Source organism: Lathyrus oleraceus, chromosome 7, assembly GCF_024323335.1.
Source record: "Lathyrus oleraceus cultivar Zhongwan6 chromosome 7, CAAS_Psat_ZW6_1.0, whole genome shotgun sequence".
NCBI lineage: Eukaryota > Viridiplantae > Streptophyta > Magnoliopsida > Fabales > Fabaceae > Lathyrus > Lathyrus oleraceus.
Window position 1 is genome coordinate 278787524 of NC_066585.1, and position 22438 is coordinate 278809961.

General features: G+C 33.6%; 2 protein-coding genes across 2 annotated transcripts; both read left to right on the forward strand.

Moving 5' to 3' along the window:
• Nucleotides 1-1979: 1979 nt before the first annotated feature.
• On the forward strand, nucleotides 1980-4020 carry LOC127106350 (ubiquitin-conjugating enzyme E2 20). Its single transcript, XM_051043654.1, has 6 exons — nucleotides 1980-2260; nucleotides 2604-2631; nucleotides 3147-3374; nucleotides 3483-3546; nucleotides 3640-3699; nucleotides 3788-4020. The coding sequence occupies exons 1-6, from the start codon at nucleotides 2154-2156 to the stop codon at nucleotides 3838-3840; spliced, it is 540 nt and encodes a 179-aa protein (XP_050899611.1). The 5' UTR covers nucleotides 1980-2153; the 3' UTR covers nucleotides 3841-4020.
• Nucleotides 4021-11841: 7821 nt separating this feature from the next.
• Nucleotides 11842-20395, forward strand: LOC127108461 (beta-adaptin-like protein C). Its single transcript, XM_051045929.1, has 15 exons — nucleotides 11842-12067; nucleotides 12778-12975; nucleotides 13239-13352; nucleotides 13507-13757; nucleotides 15362-15497; nucleotides 15617-15796; nucleotides 15923-16015; nucleotides 16753-16964; nucleotides 17101-17164; nucleotides 17248-17427; nucleotides 18039-18131; nucleotides 18429-18817; nucleotides 19207-19396; nucleotides 19476-19679; nucleotides 19858-20395. The coding sequence occupies exons 1-15, from the start codon at nucleotides 11981-11983 to the stop codon at nucleotides 20155-20157; spliced, it is 2691 nt and encodes an 896-aa protein (XP_050901886.1). The 5' UTR covers nucleotides 11842-11980; the 3' UTR covers nucleotides 20158-20395.
• The last annotated feature ends 2043 nt before the right edge of the window (nucleotides 20396-22438 follow it).

Here is a 22438-nt window from a genome sequence, read left to right on the forward strand (position 1 = left end):
AAAAGAAGTTTCTGAAATTTCACCTTCGAGTAACTTTAATTCAACTTGATCTTGATCTGGATTTGCTTGATTCTTCCTCCTCTTGCTTGTAGTAATCAATTGAGATGAAAAAGGCAATGAATCCTTGGAGTTTGAACTTCAAACAGAAGGTGAAATTCAAACTCGATTTCAAAGAAATCTTCAAGGAATTCTATGGTGTGAGGTTATGAGTTCTCTTGGCAAAGCTTAGGTAAGGTGTGTCTGTTATTTCTGAGGCCATGAGCTTGTTTAAATAGGCAAGGGAATTCATTTTTGCACCACTTGAAAATTTGCTAAAATTGGAAACCATAGTGCATTGATGCATGGGCAATGATTTGGGCCTAAAGAATGATGCAATACAACTTCAATTTATGCCTAAATAATACTGAGGTCATCACATGGAAACATGCAAAGAGGAATGATCATTTGAATCCAAAACTTGCCAAAACAAATCCCACTAAGGAGCCATGTGCAAGTCCCTCAATTTTGGTCCAAATGAGGTGACCATGGACTTTTTGCAAAGGTGGGATCAATGGGAACAACTTTCATGTTGAACACTTTTCCATTTGAAACTTGGATAATGATGAATTTTGAGGTGGAAGCTTGGAAAAACAAACATATTTGAAAATTTTCTAAGTACCAAGTCAAATGTTCACTTCTTCCACCTTGAATAACTTTTGTTATGGGCTTCAAATGGAAGAAATTTCTTCATAAAAGTTGTAGCTCTTTCAAACCTATTCAATTTGGTTACAAATTTGAACTCATTTGGATTTAGCATGAAGGAGTTATGCATTTTAGAAGTTGAGGAAAATCACTTGTTCAATGGTAATGGCCCAAAATGACCTATAATGTCTCCTCTTGGCACATGCATTTTCAAGTTGAATTTGAACTTCTTGCAAACATAAAAGTTGAAAAGGACATCTTTAATTTGATCATGGAACTTGAATGGATTTTATATCATAAAAATTGAGCAAGTTATGGTCCTTGGAAGTTGACCTCTTAACTAGGGTTCAGACAAAATGACCTATAATCTTTCACCATAAAAAATGACTTTCCAAGTGAAACTAGCTCTTGACTTCAACATGAAAGTTGTTTAGAATGTCATAAGGAGTAACTTTTCTCTTGTCATCATTTTCATATCACAAAAATTGTAGGAGATAGGGTCTAGGGAACCCCAGTTTTAACTAGTTGACTTTCTCTGGCCAACCACCATAAATCAACTTGCAAACATGACATTCTTTTGATATTTGGGACACATGGAGGATTATATATGTGTAAGATGGTGTAATATGAAGTATCCCCTGAAATGTTTGATCAAATATTGAAGAAACTTATTGAGGAAGTCACACAAGATACCCAGATGAATTAGGGTTTCCAAGGCAAACAAGCTTCAAACTCTTGATGAATTCTTGATCAAAATGATATGTGAAGACCACGGGGACCCATATATGATGTTTATAGTCAATGTGAATCATCTCTTGATTAATTTCCTTGCATTTAGGGTCTCAAACCCTAGATATGAGCTTGATGGAGCATGGGTGAACACACACTACCTACAAAAGCAACAAACTATACATTGACATATTTTTGGTATTTTGGTTAGTAAATAATGAAAAACAAAGTATGATACAATCAAATGTGTTTGGTAACCTCTCCCAATACAAACCCAATGAATGAGGGGTAAGGAGGATGTCAAGGTGTGGTCCCTAAACCAATGTATACGATGAGATAACATAAGGGATCTTAGGATCAAAATTGGAGTCTTACCGTAGCCATTTAGTTTTCTTTTTCGGCCTCCTCATTCCAAAAAAAAAACATGAATAATTTAATTAACAAAATAATTTTTGAAGGACTTAAAAATAATATTTATTAAATAAGACATTAAAGTAAATCTTAAAACTAAACTTTAAAAAAATATTGATACAAAAAGACAACTAGCCGTTGCCTTTTCCTTTTGTGTCTCCCTATTCTAACGTTCCATTCCATTAAATTCAAGGTAAATTCAATTAGGTTAATATGTTATAAGTAGCTGAATCCCGCAACGGCTACTATCAACGTTTTATTTGTAACCATTAACCTCTCTCCTCTTTCTCTCTGTAACCGATTCGAATCAATTCATCGATATATTGATTACTATGGCTACCATTAACGGGAACACCGATGCTGCTCAACTCATTGTTGCTCCTACAAAACACCCTCTTCCTCCTCCTAAGACCGTTGATTCTAAATCCGTTCTCAAAAGGTTTCACATTCACTCTTATTTCTTTCTTTTTCTTGTTTTCCCATTTCCTGTCACTGAGTTCTTACAATCATGTGATATAACTTTACTAGCTAAATGTTATCAAATACTATAATCAAGAAAAAAATTAAAACTTGTTTGGTACTGTTTGTGGATTTGTAGATGAATTGTGTTATGTGGATTTGAAGTCGATTTGTTATCTATCATGGTTTTTAATCCTAATCAGAACCCTAAACACTTGTTTGCAGACAGACCCTTATTGTTGCTATTGTCCTTTGTTATGCGAATTTGTTTCTAACATTTTCTTTGTTTTGTGTTGGGGCAATTCGATCTATGTTTTGAACAGGTTGCAATCTGAATTGATGTCTTTGATGGTAAGAACCTTAAATCTACTATCATTATTGTCTCTTACAAAAATAATAATATTTGGCGGCAATCCAGTGAATTATTTTTAGGCATCTTTATTAGTGCTGCTTTGAGGCATCTTCATTAGTACTTAATTAATAGTATGGATCATGGTTTTAAATTGCGGCCAGTGATGCGGTTGCAGGCATGCGATCGAGTTTATTGCGGTTGCTGTGATGCACACTGCGGGCTCTTGTGGGTGAATTTTGATTGAGAAGAGTTTGAAATACTCACTTAAAAAACACTTAATATTAAGATTTTGCATAAGTAAATTGACTTTTGGGTTCTAAATTTTGAGTTTTGACAATGCCGCTCATAACACTCATAGTTGTCCGTGGCTCATAATATTGAAGGATGAGTAATTTCAAATCACACTGCAATTGCGGTTGGTATAAGCAATATTGCAATTGCAATTGCAGAAGCATGGTACGGATCAGTTGAAAGTATATTAATTCTTTACTTGTTTTTGTGTTTTGATTGTCAGATGAGTGGTGAATCGGGTATATCTGCTTTTCCTGAGGAGGACAACATATTCTTGTGGAAAGGAACAATAAAAGGAAGCAATGACACAGTGTTTGAAAACACAGATTACAAGCTATCACTTTCTTTTCCAACTGATTATCCTTTTAAGCCTCCTAAAGTTAAGTTTGAAACAACCTGTTTCCATCCCAATGTTGATCTTAGTGGCAATATATGTTTGGACATTCTTCAGGTAATGTGAAAAGATCTCATGGTCATGAAAATTTTCATGAGCAACGGTTGTTGTCATTATTCTATTGGCATTGCATACTGTTCTTATTGTTTTGTCATGTGTTTTTAGGACAAATGGTCCTCTGCCTATGATGTCAGAACAATTCTACTATCCATTCAAAGTCTTCTTGGAGGTAAATAGTTTGATCTTATTAGATGCATAGATAAATTTAGTTATTGTTTTCTTTGTACTGTTTTTAATCCTTTCTTAATTTATAATAATGTAGAGCCAAACATTAGTTCACCTCTAAATCCACAAGCTGCACAGCTTTGGAGCAATCAAGAAGGTAATAAACATATTTGATAGTCTTACAATCATTATGAGTCTTGTGAATCTGAAATAACTATAATGATTTTTTGGGATGTATTATGCAGATTACCGCAAGATGGTGGTCAAGTTATACAATTCTCCAAGTGCTACTGCTTAGACATCCTTGGAGTTTATCAATCAAGGTGGAAAAGACTCTTCTCTGGGAAATCCATCATTAGTTTTAGGAGTTTCATTTGTTCTATTTTTTCTGATGGAACTGTATTGATATCTTCTAACAAATCATTTTATGTGTCTCTTTTTGTATGCAAGTTAATAATATATTTTTTTCTTTGGTGAATTCTAAATTTTATTTATGTCTCTAAACTAGAGTGAAGACAATGTAACATTGTAAAATAAGTATCTAAAAACTATTATAAAATGTTAAATACAAAAAAGTATTCAGAGAGGTGGTCAATCGCCTCAACATCAATAATAGGGAAAAAAAATAAATGAAATAATATGAGTCTCTTTTTGAATGCAAGTTAATAATTTTTTTTTGATGAATTCTAAATTTTATTTATGTCTAAATTAGAGAAGATAATGTAACATCATAGAATAAGTATCTAAAAAATCATTATACAATGTTAAACACAAAAAAGTATTTAGAGAGGTAGTCCTCTTGATTTAATCGCCTCAATAGGGAAAAAAATAAATGAAATAATATATGAGTGATCTTCAATTCTTCCGTTATTTTGTCTTGTCAATCTTTGATTTTTTCGTTATTTTGTCTTGTCAATCTTAAATTCAAGTTCCGGAATAAAAATAATGAATAATATAGGTTGAGAACTAATTTATAATTGGATTTCTTACTGACTAAAAATAATGAATAATGTAGGTTGAGAACTAATTTCTAATTGGATTTCCTACTAGAGACCTCATATCTTATTCACACCATTCTTATTAAAGCCTTGATCATTGTGTGTGTATCTTACAAATAATTTACGTGAATAATCTGAGAATCTAACTCATGTAACATATGAGGGAGTCTAATAATTAAAACTTAATATAAATTTTCTAATTGAGTTTTTTACTAAAGACCTCTAATTCTATTCACACCGTTCTTATGTCTTGATCAATGCGTGTATCTGTCCAATAACAACTTATCTAAGATCTTATGAATAATTTACTTTTGATCTTTTAAGAATAACTAATTGAGATGAATAATTTACTTGATACTCTAAGAATAACTAATTGAGATATTAAGAATATTATCTGATCTATTAAGAAAACTAAGTGAAATTTATTTTGATCTCGAATATATATTATTTGATCTATTAAGAAAACTAAGTGAAGTTTATTTTGATCTCGAATATATATGTTTAGATCTTCAAACATAAGAATAATTTGAGAATCTAACTCATGTAAATACGAGGGAGCCTAGTAATTAAAAATTAATATAAATGTTATAATTTTTTATCTTTGATTCTTCTGCTCCTTCATCTTGTCGATCCTTAATTTATGTTCCTGAATCAAAATAATGAATGTCGAAGGAGAACTAGTTTCTAAATGGTTTCCTATTAGAAACCTTAAACTTTACTCTCACACCATTCTGATGATGACATGTCTAAAAATTCAATAACAACTTATTTAATATCTTAGAATAACTTAACTGATACTTGTACTTGTCAAAAAGTACATAATTCAAGGTATCCCTAAGCTAGTAAGCGTGACCAGAGACCTTAGTATTTTTCTAGTGGTTTAGAGTTTGCATGTCGCGGCGAGAGACCCTGTTTGGTGGTGTTTACAGTGATGAGGAGCAAACTCAAGTGAGGTGAAAAGTTTTGTAGCTATTAAGAGTGTATCGTATGTATTGCGATTTGTCTTCTCTCCCGTTAGGGAAGCAATATTTATAGAGGCTCCTAAGCTAGGGTTCCCATGGGAGTGATAATCACCCACTTAATCAGTGGTGGATAGTTGAATCCATATTTTTTAGGGAGATATGGGTTAGACTATTAACATTGACTTCTATCTGACTGAGGAACGTCTATTCCCACTTTTTCCACCGTTGGGCGAGTATGGAGCACTCAGAGAGAGGAAGTTCTTAATGGTAGGCAGTAGATGTGAGTCACCCCTTAAGGGCAGTTGATAATTCTCCCGGCCTTAATATGTCTTTTACAAATATCTCTCTACAATCTTCTAAGAATAACTAATTGAAACATTAATAATGACTTATCTCTTCTTTTTTTGTCAAGTAGCCTCGTACTGTCCAAAAAAGTACAGGGTGTGGGCATGTTTCCTCTGCAGGGGCAAGAAAACTTAGAGGTCCTAGTAGGTATACTACACGAATGGGGTGAGGGTTATCTCACAGTGGCGAGTAGCCATGTACGGTGGTGTTTTGTGTTGTTTAAGGGACCATCTCACGTTATGTGAGAGGTCATGCTGGCGATCGACGCTCTTAGATTGCAGGCAGGTGATTAAATTATCGGTTGTATGATTGCTTAGAGGGAAGTGCTCTCTGAGTAGTATTGGATGGTATTGAGTGAAATGACTTGATCCCCGTCCCTTTGAGGGATGAAGTATTTATAGGAATTCCTGATTCTCAAGGATTTCTTGGAAAAGATCGTCACCTACCCAGTCAAAAGGTGGATTTTTGAATTTCTATTTCCAAGGGATACATGGGGTCAGTAACTATCTTGTCTTTCCTGTTATCCAAGATATGTCTTATCACACGAGTCAGTATCTCCCTTCGGGCGACCTTGCATCGTCGCCCCCACTACCACAAGTAACGTTTTTTATGACGAAGCTTACACCTCGAATAATAAACAATCGAGGATATAAATCTTGGGAGTGTCATGTTTTATTTTTTAAAAATAGTCAATCTTTTCCCTCAAATTTTACAAAAACCAACATAAATAGTTACTCAGGGTTTGAGATTCGATTCTCAGCTCTTGCAATTTTATGTTTTATTTAGAACCAAAAAGGCGGCTTAATTTTTTTATAGATTTTACGTCGGATGTTATACCTCGATTTTTAAATAAACCGAGATAAAAACTCTCTAATTTTTTTATTCCTTTTGGAACCAAAAAATGTGCCTCTATTTTTTTATAGATTTTGCGTCAGATATTATACATCGGGTTTTAAATAAACCGAGATAAAAAAACTCTCTAATTTTTTTATTCCTTTAGAGTTAATGTTAAGTCTAACTCATTCACTTTTTGAGCCCTAACGAAGGAAAGAATGTCATTTTTCTCCAAGTAGGAAGGAAACTCGAACCATCATTTTTTTTACAAGTTTTTCATCACATATCTGATATGTACAAGTTCTTCATTACTGGTGTTGTTGTTGTTGTTTGTTGTAGTTCTTGTTCTTGTTGTTTACTGTGTTGTTGTTGTTTGTTGTTGTTCTTGTTCTTGTTGTTTATTGGTCGTGTTGTTGTTCTCCATACTTTTTTGAGCAGTGGCGGATCTTGGCCAAAATATTAAATGGTATGACAAATATTTTTTAAAACTCATAACAATTGAATTATTTTTGGATTTTATTTAAAAGAAAGATTAATTTTTTGTGTTCAATTATTGTATCACTTCTAAAATAATACACAAATCAATAACTCCTAAATAGATGTTACTCCTTCCGTCATAAAATAAATATTACATTTCTAAAAATTAATTATCCCAAAATAAATTTTTATCTTTCAATTATATCCTCTAATTAATACTCATAATTTCATACTTTTTACACTAAAAATAATCTCGTAAAAGTGTTACTTTCTCTCCTTTATTTATCATATTTTTTCAATTTATATAAAATATTAAATATAACACATATTTTACGACGTAAACTAAAAATTAAATTTTATATAACATTGATGATATATACTCAAATTAATTATTATCTTTTCTATTTTAAAATAGATACAACTTTGTAGAAAAATTATTATTAAATAATCAAAACACAAAATCAAATTAATCTAACACCAATACAAATAACTATCTAAAATCATGGCTAACATCAAAACTCTAAAAATCAAATTTACCATCTTAGTTTAATACCAACAACAACAAAATTATAAAAAATTTAAAAAATATTAGAACCTGCCTAATTTGTAATTTTCATAACCAATTTAAAATAAAAACATAAAAATATCAATTGATAAAAAAATGAGATAAATAATCATTTGCAATATAACCCTTTCTTGATTTAAATATAGTTGATATAGGATTTTCTTACTCAAACTTATTTAAGTAAGAAAAAGTAATTTATTATTGAAAAAAAAAAGAAATATTTTATGAATTAATTTTATAAAAAAATAATTTAATATAATTAGAAAAACATTTTAAATGAATTTATTATTATCTAATGAATTTATTATTAGACCTTTAAAATAAAAATAACCTAAATCAATGTTAATAATATACTAAAACGACACCCTTCAACTCTTATGTTTCTTCGTCGTTGTTTTTGAGTCTCTCTTGTTGTTTAGTGTTTTGTTGATTGTGTATTATTTTTATTTTATTTTCAGAAGCTTTATGTGATTATGAATCATAGTTGGATGAAAGTCAATAGATTAAGTAAAGAGTATGAGATTTGATTGATACAATTTCTTGATTTCGCTGGAAAAAACTTCCTAAAAATAATGAGATTTTTTGGTGTCCTTGTAAAAAGTGCTTTAATACGAAAAAAATATTTAAGGGATGTTATATTCAATCATTGTGGTTGTGGTGGAATTATTCAAAATTATACGAAATGAGTATGGCATGGTGAAGTGACAAAAAAGAGACATCTGTCACATACAATTGAAGATGATGAATTTGTGAATAACACTCTAGAAGACATGATTCGTGATATTGGAGGAGATGATTTTAAGAAAACTAATGTGGTAGATACATTGCAAAGAGACATGGAAGATTCGTTGTATCCGGGATGTAAATTTTTTACAAGAATATAAGTTGTGTTAAGACTATTTAATCTTAAGGTAAGAGGTGGGTGGATGGATAAAAGTTTCACTGAATTGCTTGAATTGTCAAAAGAAATGCTTCCCGAAGGTAACACGTTGTTGAGCCATAATTATAAGGTCAAGAAGATATTGTGTCCAATGGGTTTGAACTATGTCAAAATACATGCATGTCCTAATGATTACATCTTATATAGGAAAAAGTTTGAAAACTTGAAGGAGTGCCCAAGGTGCGAGGAGTCAGGCCCCAAGCAGAAGGACAATGGTGTTGTTGATGATGATGATGATAGTGTAACTATTACGGGTGTTCCTTCCAAGGTGATGGGTACCTAGCGATAATCCCAAGGTTCAAGAGATTGTTTGCTAATGTTAATGACACAAAGAATACTAGATGGTATGCAAATGAAAGAGTGTGTGATGGAAAAATTTGTCATGTAGCTGATTCATTGCAATGGAAGAAAATTGATTCCTTGTTTTCAGATTTTGCCCTTAAACCGAGGAACCTTAGGCTTGGACTTGCTATTGACGGAATAAACTCGTTTGGTAATTTGAGTAATAACCATACAACATGGTTTATTCTTCTCATAATTTACAATTTATCTCCATGGTTGTGCATGAAGCACAAATATTTGATGTTATCAATGATGACTTTGGGTCCAAAATAACCAAGGAACGACATAGATGTTTATTTAACACCATTGATTGAAGATTTAAGACTTTTTTGGGAGGAAATGTATTGATGTTGATGATTTGTATACGGGTGATTAATTTAAGTTGTGTGTCATGTTGTTTTACACAATCAATGACTTTCTTGCATATGATAATTTGTTTGGGTACAACGTCAAAGGACATAAAGTGTGTCATATATGTGAAGTTGATACATGTCGCCACCAATTGCAAAAAGGAAAAAAGACAGTTTATCTTGAGCATTGAAAATTTCGAAGACTTAATCACCCATATCATAGATTACGAAAGGCTTTTAGTGGAGAGCAGGAGTTTGATATCACTCCAAAGCCCTTAACCAAGAGGAGAGTTTATAAAAGACAACAACACATTAATGTTGTCTTCGGAAAGAAACAAAAAAAGTCCATTGATAAAAATATTTGGAAAAAGAGGTCAGTGTTCTTTGATCTTCCATATTGTTATAATCCTGATGTAAGACATTGTCTTGATATGATGCTTGTGGAGAAAAATGTATGTGATAGTTTGATTGGAACACTTATCAAAATTAAAGGTGATATAACAAATACTAATAAATCCCGTAAAGATATGGTTGTGATGGGTATACGACAAGAGTTAGCCCCAAAATAAATAGGAAATAGAACCTATTTACCCCAACATGTTACACTCTGTCTAAAAAAATGTTTTTGCGAATGTTTGTAGGGTATCAAAGTTCCCCAATGGTAATCATCAAAAGTGAAGAAACTTGTGTCAGCGAATGATCTCAAGTTAATTGGCTAAAAATCTCATGATTGTCATTGTCATGTCTTGATGCAACAACTTCTACCAGTGGCTATTCATGACTTTATACCAAGAAATGTAAGGGTAACTATAACCAGATTATGCTTATTCTTCAATGTTATATGTAGTAAAGTTATTGATCCTAGAAATTTAGACGACTTGGAACATGAAGTTGCAATTATCTTGTGCCAATTGAAGATGTTTTTCTCTCCATCATTCTTTGACATTATGGTTCACTTAGTTGTTCATCTAGTAAGAGAGATTAGAATTTGTGATCTAGTTTATTTATGGTGGATGTATCTGGTAGAGTGTTACATGAACATTTTTAAAGGATATACAAAGAATCATCATCGTTCGAAAGCTTCAATCGTAGAAAGGTACGTCATAGAAAAAACTATTGAGTTTTGTACAAAGTATTTTTCATAAGTGAACTCTATAGGAATTCTTGAGTCTCGTCATGATGGATGCTATGATAGTATATGTATTCAAGGTTTAAATGATAATACATTTGACCGAGAAGTATTTTTTCAAGCATATTTGTATATATTGAATAACCTTAATGAAGTTCAACCTTACTTGACCGCTCACAAAAGTCTTATAGAGGAAAAATTCCCCCGGATGAATGAAAGATGGTTGTTGATAGAGCATAACAAAACTTTCATAAATTGGTTTAATGAAAGTGTTTCTAAAGAGAGTAGCCCATCAGATATAATTAAATGGTTGACACGTAAGCCTAAGTTTAATGTAATTACTTGGAGTGCATACGACATTACTAAATAATCATTATGTACAAAATCAAAGGATGATCGTAGCACCATGCAAAATAGTGGGGTTATGGTTGAGGCTGAATCCATGTACTTTTCTAGTTTCAAATATAACAATCATGTACTAGCATCTAGAGCATACTTTAGGGTCATTGAGGAGATTTTGGAGATTTACTATGTTGCTTTTAAAGTGTCTTTATTTAAGTGCAAGTGGATTGACAGTAACACTGGTGTAGAAACTGATGAAATTAGGATTCACAAGAGTTGATATTCGAAAGGCAACTTATAGGAAGAAACCATTCATCATGAAAATCCAACAAAACAATTTTTTGTCACTGATCCTACTAGCATTAAATGTTCAATTGTTCTTTAAGGAAAACATCGTACTGATAGTATTGATGAAAATCAAGATTTTAACTATGAGACCCCTTGTTTAGAAACACATGTACGCCAATCATATGAAGAAAATGTTTCAGATGATGTGCATGTTATTCGTCATGATCATGAAGAGGGGATATGAGAAAATTAGTAAGTAAGTGTTTTATATCGCTTAGTAATTTATAATCATTCAGTTTACTCTTATTTATTCCTTGTATTATAAATTTAAAGTTGTTGTTAATTTTCCTAATTGATTTCAAATGATGTTTAAATTATATGTGCTTAAGGACTAGTGACAAATCCTATTGGACAACCTATAAAACTTTTCATTTTGATTCAACTGACATCTCATCTCTAAGTTTAAGAGCATGCGCCAAATCATCTGGTGCCTCCGGGTATTTTAGAAAATAATCTAAAAATTGAATTATTTTAAGAATTTTTTAAAAAATCGAGTTATTTGGGTAAAAATTTCTAAAATAATGACTAATGTTTTTTATATGTAAATAATCACTGATGTTTTTATAAAAAATCACTATTTCTTCATTCAAAAATAATAAAAAAATTAATATTTTAAATTTCTAAGACAAAAAAAAATTTAGTTATTATGATTATATTATGGTGAGCAGTGAATAAGACGACACCGTTTCTTGACCTCTCTCTTACAGTCGTCAAATCCAGAACCGATGTTCTCCTTCTCCGCATCGCCCATCGACATTGACATTTAAATCGAGCAAAACCAGAAGCAGAAGAAGGGCGCAAGAAAGATGAGTAGAAACGACTCCAAGTACTTTTCCACAACAAAGAAGGGTGAAATCCCTGAGCTCAAAGAAGAGCTTAATTCTCAGTACAAGGTTCCTTTTCCATTTCTTCAGATCTCCCCCGATCCCCTTTCTCTCTTTTCACAATTTCCATTTCTCGATCCGATTTCAGTTCCTTCGTGTTTTTGTTCCTCCGTATTCCTGATCTGGAGGATTCTATTGTTTTTGATTCGTGGATGCATGAATAATCAATGTCCGAACGAATTATGCAAATGTTGATGTAGATTAGAATAGTCTTGAATTGATTCTTAGATATATAATTATTCAGATTTAAGCTTTTGTTACTCCGTTAATAGCCTATTGAAACTTTTTGTCCTTTGCTATGTCACGTTCATGCTTCCTATTTCTGAATTTTCTTGTTAGCTTAGCATATTATGAAGCACAGACACCAGATACACGGCGTCGACAAGGGTAATAATTTGAAAAATAAATAAATTAATAGTAATCACAAGTGTTGGTGTTGAAACTGCCACTGACACATTTTATCATAGGTGTCTGTGATGCAGAAAGCATATCTGGTACTATTTCATTAAGAATATTTAAATTAATATGGTGGTGTTATTAATTGATGTTCTGATTAAGAACTGATTATTAATAGTAATTTTCGTTTGGGGGTTTTTAATTTGTTAGAGATATTTGTTTGCCTTGCTTTTTTGGTAGACTCTTTTTCATTTTCCGTTGTTGAAGATTGCGTATGTAAGAAGGTGTGTGAATGTAGATTATATTTCTTTTATGTTTTGCAGGATAAGAGAAAAGATGCGGTGAAAAAAGTGATTGCTGCTATGACTGTTGGAAAGGATGTGTCGTCGTTGTTCACAGACGTGGTGAATTGTATGCAGACAGAAAATTTGGAGCTGAAAAAGTTGGTCTACTTGTATTTGATAAATTATGCAAAGAGCCAGCCTGACCTTGCTATACTTGCAGTAAATACATTTGTGAAGGTGAAAGCTCGAATAGCCATTTTTCGTCTGTTTGTTTTCCTTACTTTCACAGCCTATGTATCAGTTCTTTTTTTATTCCTTGCTATCACTAATTTATTGCTTTCAAGGCTCTTGGGATTATATAGTATGTCTTTTTTTCCTCCCCATTTTATGCTCCAAAGTTTTCTTAGTATAACTTATTGCTCCCCAACTCTTACCGACGACAGTTGATCTGAAGTTGAATGTTGTATGACACAATTTTGATTTTATGAAATGCTGCTCAGGATTCTCAAGATCCAAATCCTTTAATTCGTGCCTTAGCTGTGCGGACAATGGGGTGCATTCGTGTGGATAAAATTACCGAGTATCTGTGTGATCCCCTTCAAAGATGTCTAAAGGTGAATACACTGTACTTTTATAATTTGTACATGCCTATTTTTTAGGTTGAAATCCACTGTGTTTGATTTCTTATTGTGTTAGTTACGGTGACATGTGTTTTTTGGCTCACCTAATTATTTGTAAACTGTACTTGTGTTTGATTTACATTGACAGGACGATGATCCATATGTTCGCAAGACAGCAGCCATTTGTGTAGCAAAGCTCTATGACATTAATGCAGAGTTAGTTGAGGACAGGGGATTTTTGGAATCACTGAAGGATTTGATATCTGATAATAATCCAATGGTTGTAGCTAATGCTGTCGCGGCACTTGCTGAAATTCAGGACAATAGCAGTAGACCCATCTTTGAGATCACTAGCCACACACTGTCAAAGCTCCTCACTGCGTTAAATGAATGTACAGAGTAAGTTTGTGTTTTATAGTTTTGTTCTTATAATTGAAATTTGAAACCATTTTGACTTAATAATAGTGAAACTCCTCTGATAGGCCCTGTTTCAAAATATAGAAAAAAAAGTGTTTATTGATAGAAACTCTATTAGGTTCCAGGCATTTGAGTGACCGTGTTCTCTCCCCCTCAAAAATCATCTCTAAAATTAATGATGTCCTCTCTAAATCTTCCTTTCCTCTATAGCTTACAATCATTCACTCTCTAACCAACAACCTATTCAACTACTCATTCCTTTTCAAAAAACTGTCGCTAAAAAGAATGAAAAAATGCATATTATGTGTCATTTTATCTTTTCAATGTAACATTACGATTTTCTTTCCAATATTTCCCTTAATACTGTCTTCACTATGCATTTATAGTATAATGACCAATACTCCAATAGTTATAAGGACAATTTAGTTAAACTATTCCACTAATTAATTCACATATTGGTTTTCTTAATCCTCATGAAGAAACCTTTAACAAAACTCAAATTGAAATGGAGGGAGTAACTAACAAAAACCTTACAGTATTCTCTCCCTAAACAGTTGCCTTGACCTCAAATTAAACAGCTTGTAGTTATTTAAAACAAAACCCTGCTAGGGCGGCCCCAGTGTTTGAAATATGATAACCATGATACAAATGAGAGAGAATATTCTCCTGAGGCACGGGCACTTCTAAAATGGTGAAGTACCCGTACCGGTTACGTATTCGGTACTGGTACACTTACCGTATTCGTGGCACTTTTTTTTTCTTCTCATTATTCAGTTGCGAGTAAAATTTGTGGGTTTCTCATATATTATTATAATATTATTTATATATTTTAGTTTCTTCGTTATTGTAATTTAACACAATTTTTTACTTTTTAAACTTTTATTCTGATGTTTTGATGTAAGTGGAACAATTTAGTTCTCTTTTGAGACATTTTATAAATAAACTCTTGTTTTTTATTGACGTACCCGTACCTTGATGTTTTTATAAATGCTGCATCCTGTATCAGTACACGTGCTCCTACCGGACACCATACCCGTACCTAAGCATGGGGTGCAAGTTGCTAGGGTTGGTGTGGATTTCGATCCTTAATAGCTGGTTTTCATGATGATTTTGTTCCCTTAGGGCCTGTTTGGGAGTTGGTTTTTGGAGGGTTTTGGAGGAGAAGGTTTTGGAGGGTTGTGTCTATATTTTGAAATGTGTTTGATATTTTTAAAAAGTTTAAAAAACAATATAATACATTAGCATATTAAATCATATTGTTTTTAAAACTTTTTAAGAATATCAAACAAGTTTGAAAATATAGACACAACCCTCCAAAAACCAACTCGCAAACAGATCCTTAGGGAAATATATGTTTATAAAACATCCTTTGTAGAGATTGTACCTATGAGTAATATATATCAGTAACTGAATATATATTAGTAACTGAATATATATTAGTAACCAAAATAGCACAACTTGCGTAGAACGCCTAGTTGATTGTGCAGAATTGTAATTTATGAGCCCTGTTTCAGGTTTCGTCATCCTTTCTTTTCCTTGGCCACCTTTGACCCTGTTGTTTAACACAACTTACTTTCTCTTACCAGATGGGGTCAAGTTTTTATATTGGATGCTCTATCTAGATACAAGGCTGCTGATGCGCGTGAGGCAGAGAACATTGTAGAAAGAGTTACGCCACGGTTACAGCATGCCAATTGTGCAGTTGTACTATCGGCTGTTAAGGTGATTCCACCCCCCTCACCTGTAACTTGTTATCTTGCAGATCATGTGCCAATATTAATGCATCGGCATTCACATTTTACATGGTGTGCTAACTGACCACAATTTGTAATGACATGTAGATGATCCTTCAACAAATGGAGCTCATCACCAGTACTGATGTGGTCCGGAATCTTTGCAAAAAGATGGCCCCTCCTCTTGTGACATTACTCTCAGCAGAACCTGAGATACAATATGTTGCCCTGCGAAATATCAATCTTATTGTACAAAGAAGACCGACAATTCTTGCACATGAAATTAAGGTATCAATCTAAATTTTTGGTTGTGAACTTGTCACCGAGTTGTAAACTTATTAACTTGGGCACCACATTAAGGGCCTCTATTATTCTAAAGGCAAAATGAACTTGGACCTCTCACTCTATCTGTAGGTGTTCTTCTGCAAATACAATGATCCTATCTATGTGAAAATGGAGAAATTAGAAATTATGATAAAGCTTGCTTCAGACCGAAATATAGACCAGGTAAGCTTTACATTATACAGCTTTCAGTTTAATATTTTCCTCCCCTCCTCATTTTTTCAGTTTGTTTTATCATAAGTGAGCTCCCCGGTGATTTCAGTGAACACTACATAAACCTTTGTACGACCGGAGATGTATTGGTCATTTATCATATCCCTTGGATAAAATTCATTCATTAGCCATTTTAACTCTGTTCTTGCTTTAGTTATATCTGCTTTGGAGGATATATTATTTTGTTTTTTATTTCTTCTCTCTAATGAAATATCTTCTATCAAAAAACAAGTTATCCTGCTACATTTGATGAGGCTTTGTCATGAACCCGATAAATCGAGTTGGTAAATTGATTGAAACAAATGAAAAGAAATTAACAACTTTATTGAATGATCGGAAATAGGAGAGAGGCTTCTCCACCAAGGGTTTCCTTACACAGGATTTCTGCATTTACGTAAACTTTCTAATTTATGTAATGAATCTTTTTATTATTTTTCTCTAATTTAGTCTCCTTCAAGATGTCAAGTTCCCTTACTAATTCTAACTACTCTAAGTCCCCTCTATTCTTTATCCTAACAGACTGACCTTTCCTTTATTAACTCTGCAGAACTGCACTTTCACTATGTGCATAAATATTTAATTTTGGCAGAACAATTTTTCTCATTCTCGTAAAACTTTAAATCCTTGCTGCTTTGCTATCTATGGCATATTAATCACGGGTCATTTTTTATTGGTTATGATATTGGCAGGTTTTATTGGAATTTAAGGAATATGCTACTGAAGTTGACGTAGATTTTGTTAGAAAGGCTGTTCGTGCTATTGGTCGTTGTGCCATCAAATTAGAGAGAGCAGCTGAAAGATGCATTAGTGTATTGCTTGAGTTGATCAAGATAAAAGTAAATTATGTGGTTCAAGAGGCAATCATTGTTATCAAAGACATATTTAGACGATACCCCAACACGTATTGTTATCTTTTCCTTGTCTGTGGTGTGTGTGTGTGGGGGGGGGGGGGGGGGGGGGGGGGGGGTTGAAGATATAAAAGTTGGGGATTAGCATTATATTTCAAACTTCATTCAAACACTTGTTTCATTTTGCAGATATGAGTCCATAATTGCAACTCTTTGTGAGAGCTTAGACACCTTGGATGAGCCCGAAGCCAAGGTATTTGTTTTCCGAGTGCTCTTGTAATTGACATTTTACATTATCATGCTTTTACCTTTTTGTCCACTTTCCTATGTGGATAGGCATCAATGATTTGGATAATTGGTGAATATGCGGAAAGAATTGACAATGCTGACGAGCTTCTTGAAAGTTTCTTGGAAAGTTTCCCTGAAGAACCTGCACTTGTCCAACTACAATTGCTGACTGCTACTGTCAAACTTTTCCTTAAGAAGCCAACTGAGGGCCCACAGCAGATGATTCAGGTCCTGCCTCATAACACATTATTTGTTTTAATGTTATTTTATTCAAATTCCAAATGGATATCTCTGGTACTATTTCTGTTGTTAGGATTCCTCTACCCTAGATTCTCCTCAGAATCCTGTTCATGAATTATAGATAGGTTAACTTGAAGATATAACAATCTTTTTCTACCGAAATCGAATTGGACAACCCTTTTGCTAAGTATGTAAACATGTTCCTTCTTTTCCCTGTTTCTTCAAGTGGTCTATATAAGCAGTTTTTTCACACGGTCTAATAATTGTGTACTTTTGGTATTTTACAAAATTTATTGTTTTTAATTTATAATAACATATTCACAGAATTTGTTTTTCTGCAAGATATGATCTTTTGATACTTTTGTTTTTCCGAAGGGAAAATAGAAACGTAGTAATTTTAAGCTTATATTTAGAACAATTCCTAAAATTATTGGAACCAAATCTGAAAGACAAATATTGCATTCTATCGTTAATTATCTATCTGTTTCCAGAGTCTTCTTTATATTGTTTCTTAAAAATATTTGTAGCTGTTTGATACGTTAATTTACATTCTTTAGATCCTTTGATGTTAAGTTTCACATGATAGCTAATCATTACAGGTTGTTTTGAACAATGCCACTATGGAGACAGATAATCCTGATTTGCGAGATCGTGCATATATATATTGGCGTCTCCTCTCAACTGATCCAGAGGTTTGATTTCTTGAACTAGAGTTCTTCGGTCCACAATCATACCAACATTTAGCTAATTAGTTGAGGTGGACACCTGCTATAGATTGTATAACAAGATTGATTTTATTAACTTAACTTTTTACAGACAAGTTCTTAACATGTTTTACATTCTCTAAGTGTTAGGGTACAGCACACTAATATAGTTTCATTTGTCTAGCCGCACAAATAAGAACTTTTTCTCTTTCTCAAGTTGTTTTGTGTGTGTTAAGACATAAATTCTGCGCCTCACATTTGATGTACCTAGCTTGTCTTCCCCAGGCAGCTAAGGATGTTGTGTTAGCTGAGAAGCCTGTCATAACTGATGACTCCAACAACCTTGATCCTTCTCTACTTGACGAGCTTCTTGTCAATATTGCTACACTATCTTCTGTTTATCACAAGCCCCCGGAAGCATTTGTAACCCGCACACATTCATCGGCCCAGAAAACTGAAGATGATGACTATCCTGATGGAAGTGAATCGGAGTCATCTGTAAATCTTGCTAATGGTCCTGGGTCACCACCTACTTCCAGCTATACAATACCCCCATCAGTGGCACCAGCTACTCCTCCATCTGCTGCTGCACCAGTGCCAGATTTACTTGGTGATTTGATAGGCATGGATAATAGTTCCATTGTTCCTGTTGATCAGCCAGCTACTCCTTCTGGGTGAGTGAAATTAAGAAGTAACCATGGGTTAATTGTGAAATTGCCTACCGCAATCTGCTATGCATTTTAGAAGAGTTGTCTATGGTTTATTATGTGATAAAAAATAGATAAATATGTTTTTTTGCCCCCTGATATTTTGTCCATGTTCCTGGGGACTGAAACTGAAATTTGATGATACACATGATAACATTTAACCAAAAATAAATATCATTTATTTTTTATAGAAATATTGATTAATGTTGATTCATGTTATATATTTTGTATAAATTATAACTTAATAAATATTAAAAATGTTTATCAACATATGTAATGGTTGAGCACTTCCCGAAAGTTTCATTATCTTGCATTTTGCATAATCATGTTCATTATATCCTCTGCTCTGATTGCAGGCCTCCATTGCCTATTTTACTACCCGCCTCAACTGGTCAGGGTTTACAAATCAGTGCACAGCTTACTAGGAGGGATGGTCAAGTATTCTACAATATGTTGTTTGAGAACAATTCTCAAGTTCCACTTGATGGCTTCATGATTCAATTTAACAAGAACACATTTGGTCTTGCGGCTGCTGCCCCCCTGCAGGTTATTATTGCATATATTGGTTTTTACGTGAATATCTTGATCAAAGTTCTGTTCTAATAGATGGCTTGTTGCTTTTCAGGTTCCACAGTTGCCGCCTGGAGCATCCGCTAGGACACTCCTTCCTATGGTTATGTACCAAAACATGTCCCAAGGTCCTCCCAACTCAGTTTTGCAGGTTGCCTTAAAGAACAACCAACAGCCTGTGTGGTATTTCAACGATAAAGTCTTATTCCATGTATTTTTTACGGAGGATGGTAGAATGGAACGTGCCACTTTCCTCGAGGTACACCTTTAATTTCATTTGATCTTTTTTCACTGTAATAATATTGACACTATGAATTTTGATTCTTTAATGTGTAAACTTTTGGACAAATTGAAATTTTAAACATTCAATAACTTCCACTTTTCATGATTAATACACGGGTGTAGAAATAGAAACCTGACCGATAACTGTGTTGCAGACATGGAGGTCCCTTCCTGATTCAAATGAGGTTTCCAAAGACTTCCCTACAATTGTGATTGGTGGTGTGGACGCAACAGTGGAACGACTGGCTGCATCAAATATATTCTTTATTGCAAAGCGCAAGAATGCGAACCAGGATGTGTTTTACTTCTCTGCTAAACTGCCTCGAGGGGTACCACTTTTAATCGAACTTACCACAGTAGTTGGAAACCCTGGCGTCAAATCTGCAATCAAGACACCAAGCCCTGAAATGTCAACATTTATCTTCGAAGCCATCGAGACTCTTCTTAGGAGTTGATATTATTTTTTATTTTTGCTTTACTTTGCTTTTCTTTTTGAATTTAATTTTGTTTATACATTGTTTTTGTTAGTATCATTGATAGAAATGTTCCTAATCAGGGTTGTTTAAAATTCACTCACTGTTGCATATATAGCTGTTGTCTTGTGGGCAGCATTTGTTGAGAGGTTTGATGGCTTGTAATATTCTAATGTAAAACAATCATTTACTTCTATGCTATTATTAGCTGTTTGTATCATATCATGTTCGTAAAACCTTAGTTTAACCCTGGAGTAGTTTTAAGAAGATTAAGTGTCAAGTATGCGTAGTTAAAATTGGGTACAGATAAATACATATTAATTAATGAATAATTTTGAAAAATGGGAAATTATGAAATCATCATTTTATAAAAATATTTCAAAATGCTTCTTGAATTTTTTATTAAGGCAGAAATGTACTAAAGCGGAGTTGAACATTATGTAGAGTTCTAGTTTTTGGACGACACTATCTCTCGCCGTCTTGATATCCAAATTGAATGAGGAGTTGTCTGATATCGATAATAAAAAGGTGAGAAAGATCAAGTTTTGTGAAGATTTGATTGATTTTAATGGAAGGGTGAAAAACAACTTTATTGAGTTGAAGATCGATGAATATTTGACGGTTATGTGGAGATCATTTCGTCGTAAGCTAACTAAGGGTCCGGTCAAGTTAGATGCGAAAATTTTAAGATTTGTCGACGAAATAATTAAGATGTTGAAAGAATCATCCGGTAGTATTTAAGTTTTCTTATTTATTATTCTTTTCTTAAGTTATCTAATCGTCTTTCTAAGTTACATAACTCTTTATCAAATGTTAAATTATGTTTATCATGCATCAATGGAAGATCCAAAATATTATCTAATAAAGTGTTGTGCGGATGTATGAGTAATGTTGTACATAATATACAAATAATACATAAAAATAATAATGTCTAAATAGGTCCCCCACAAGCTATGTGTGCTGCCCGTGATAATCCGATAAAAACCATATCATATAGGTTTATCAAACTCATGAAGTTATCCATAATAACTACAATCAACTGTAGACGTTGTTTATCATCGACATCAGTTGGAGATGGCGGCGACACGTCATCGACAGGTACCCCAGCATCAGAAGGCCTAACATCATCTGTATGCTCAACAAGTGAGAGGATGTGTGAGTGTTATACGATGAGGTACCACTATAGGTAACCATCTTCATAGTGCGAGTCGTGTTGAACCCTCACTGCGCTATCTCTAATGGCACGAACAAAGCTGATGATGTTACTCTAAAATCACATGTCAATGCCCGCAGTTGGAACATCCGGAACTGGTCGTGGGATGTCTTGGACATAACCATATTGTCGCAGAGTCTAACGACTAAGGTCTCCCACCGCATATAACCAGAAAATAAAGAAGACTCGTCAAACTCACAGTGGACTTTGTGACCTGTGTATAATGTCTAGATGATATTGTCATACGGTGAACTGACTTTTTGTGTTTTTGCTTTTAATCGCAATGTCGCGGATAGCAAGAGTCGCCACCGACTTTTCTTTTATCCAATAAGGAAAGGTGGAAAAGAACAGGAAAGACCTTAATTAGATTTTGGGTTCGGGAGGTACATTATACTAAGGGAAGGTGTTAGCACCCTTTGTATCCATGGTTATCCATGGGCTCTTAATTGCTGGATCACTTATGTTTTTATTGTCTGAAAAAGTGTTTGTGAACTGCTTAGAAAATGTTTTGAAAAGAGAGTTTAGCTTTGTAATGATTCTTGTATGAATGTATACAAAGTGGTTATCTCATTTAGTTTTGAAAGTTGTTTAGAAAAATATAACTCGGTAATGATTCTAGTATGAATGTATACCAAGTGGTGATTTTCTAAAAGATGTTTTGAAAGGTGTGAGGTGTGAAAAGTATATTAAGTTATGAGTAAGCAATTAAGAGTTATACCTACCAAGGTCTTTATGGGCATTTCCTATCCTTATGAGGGTAAAACTGTCCTTACTATTGAGAAGTAAGTAGTTTTATCCTTTGGATGTAAAAGGGTCATCGTAGGGTCATCGATTGGTCATTGAAGGCAACAGTTGTGAGGATACCTTAGCATTCGAAGGGACTATCATCAGTTAACCGTAGGCTATATCGAAGGGTCATCGAGGGACAAAGGCAATATTCGAGGGACTATGATGATTTAACCGAAGGGTCTTTGCTAAGTGTATCCCCACATTCGCGGGACATGACCATAATACCGTAATTGTAAGGTAACAAAAGAGAGGTCCAAGATC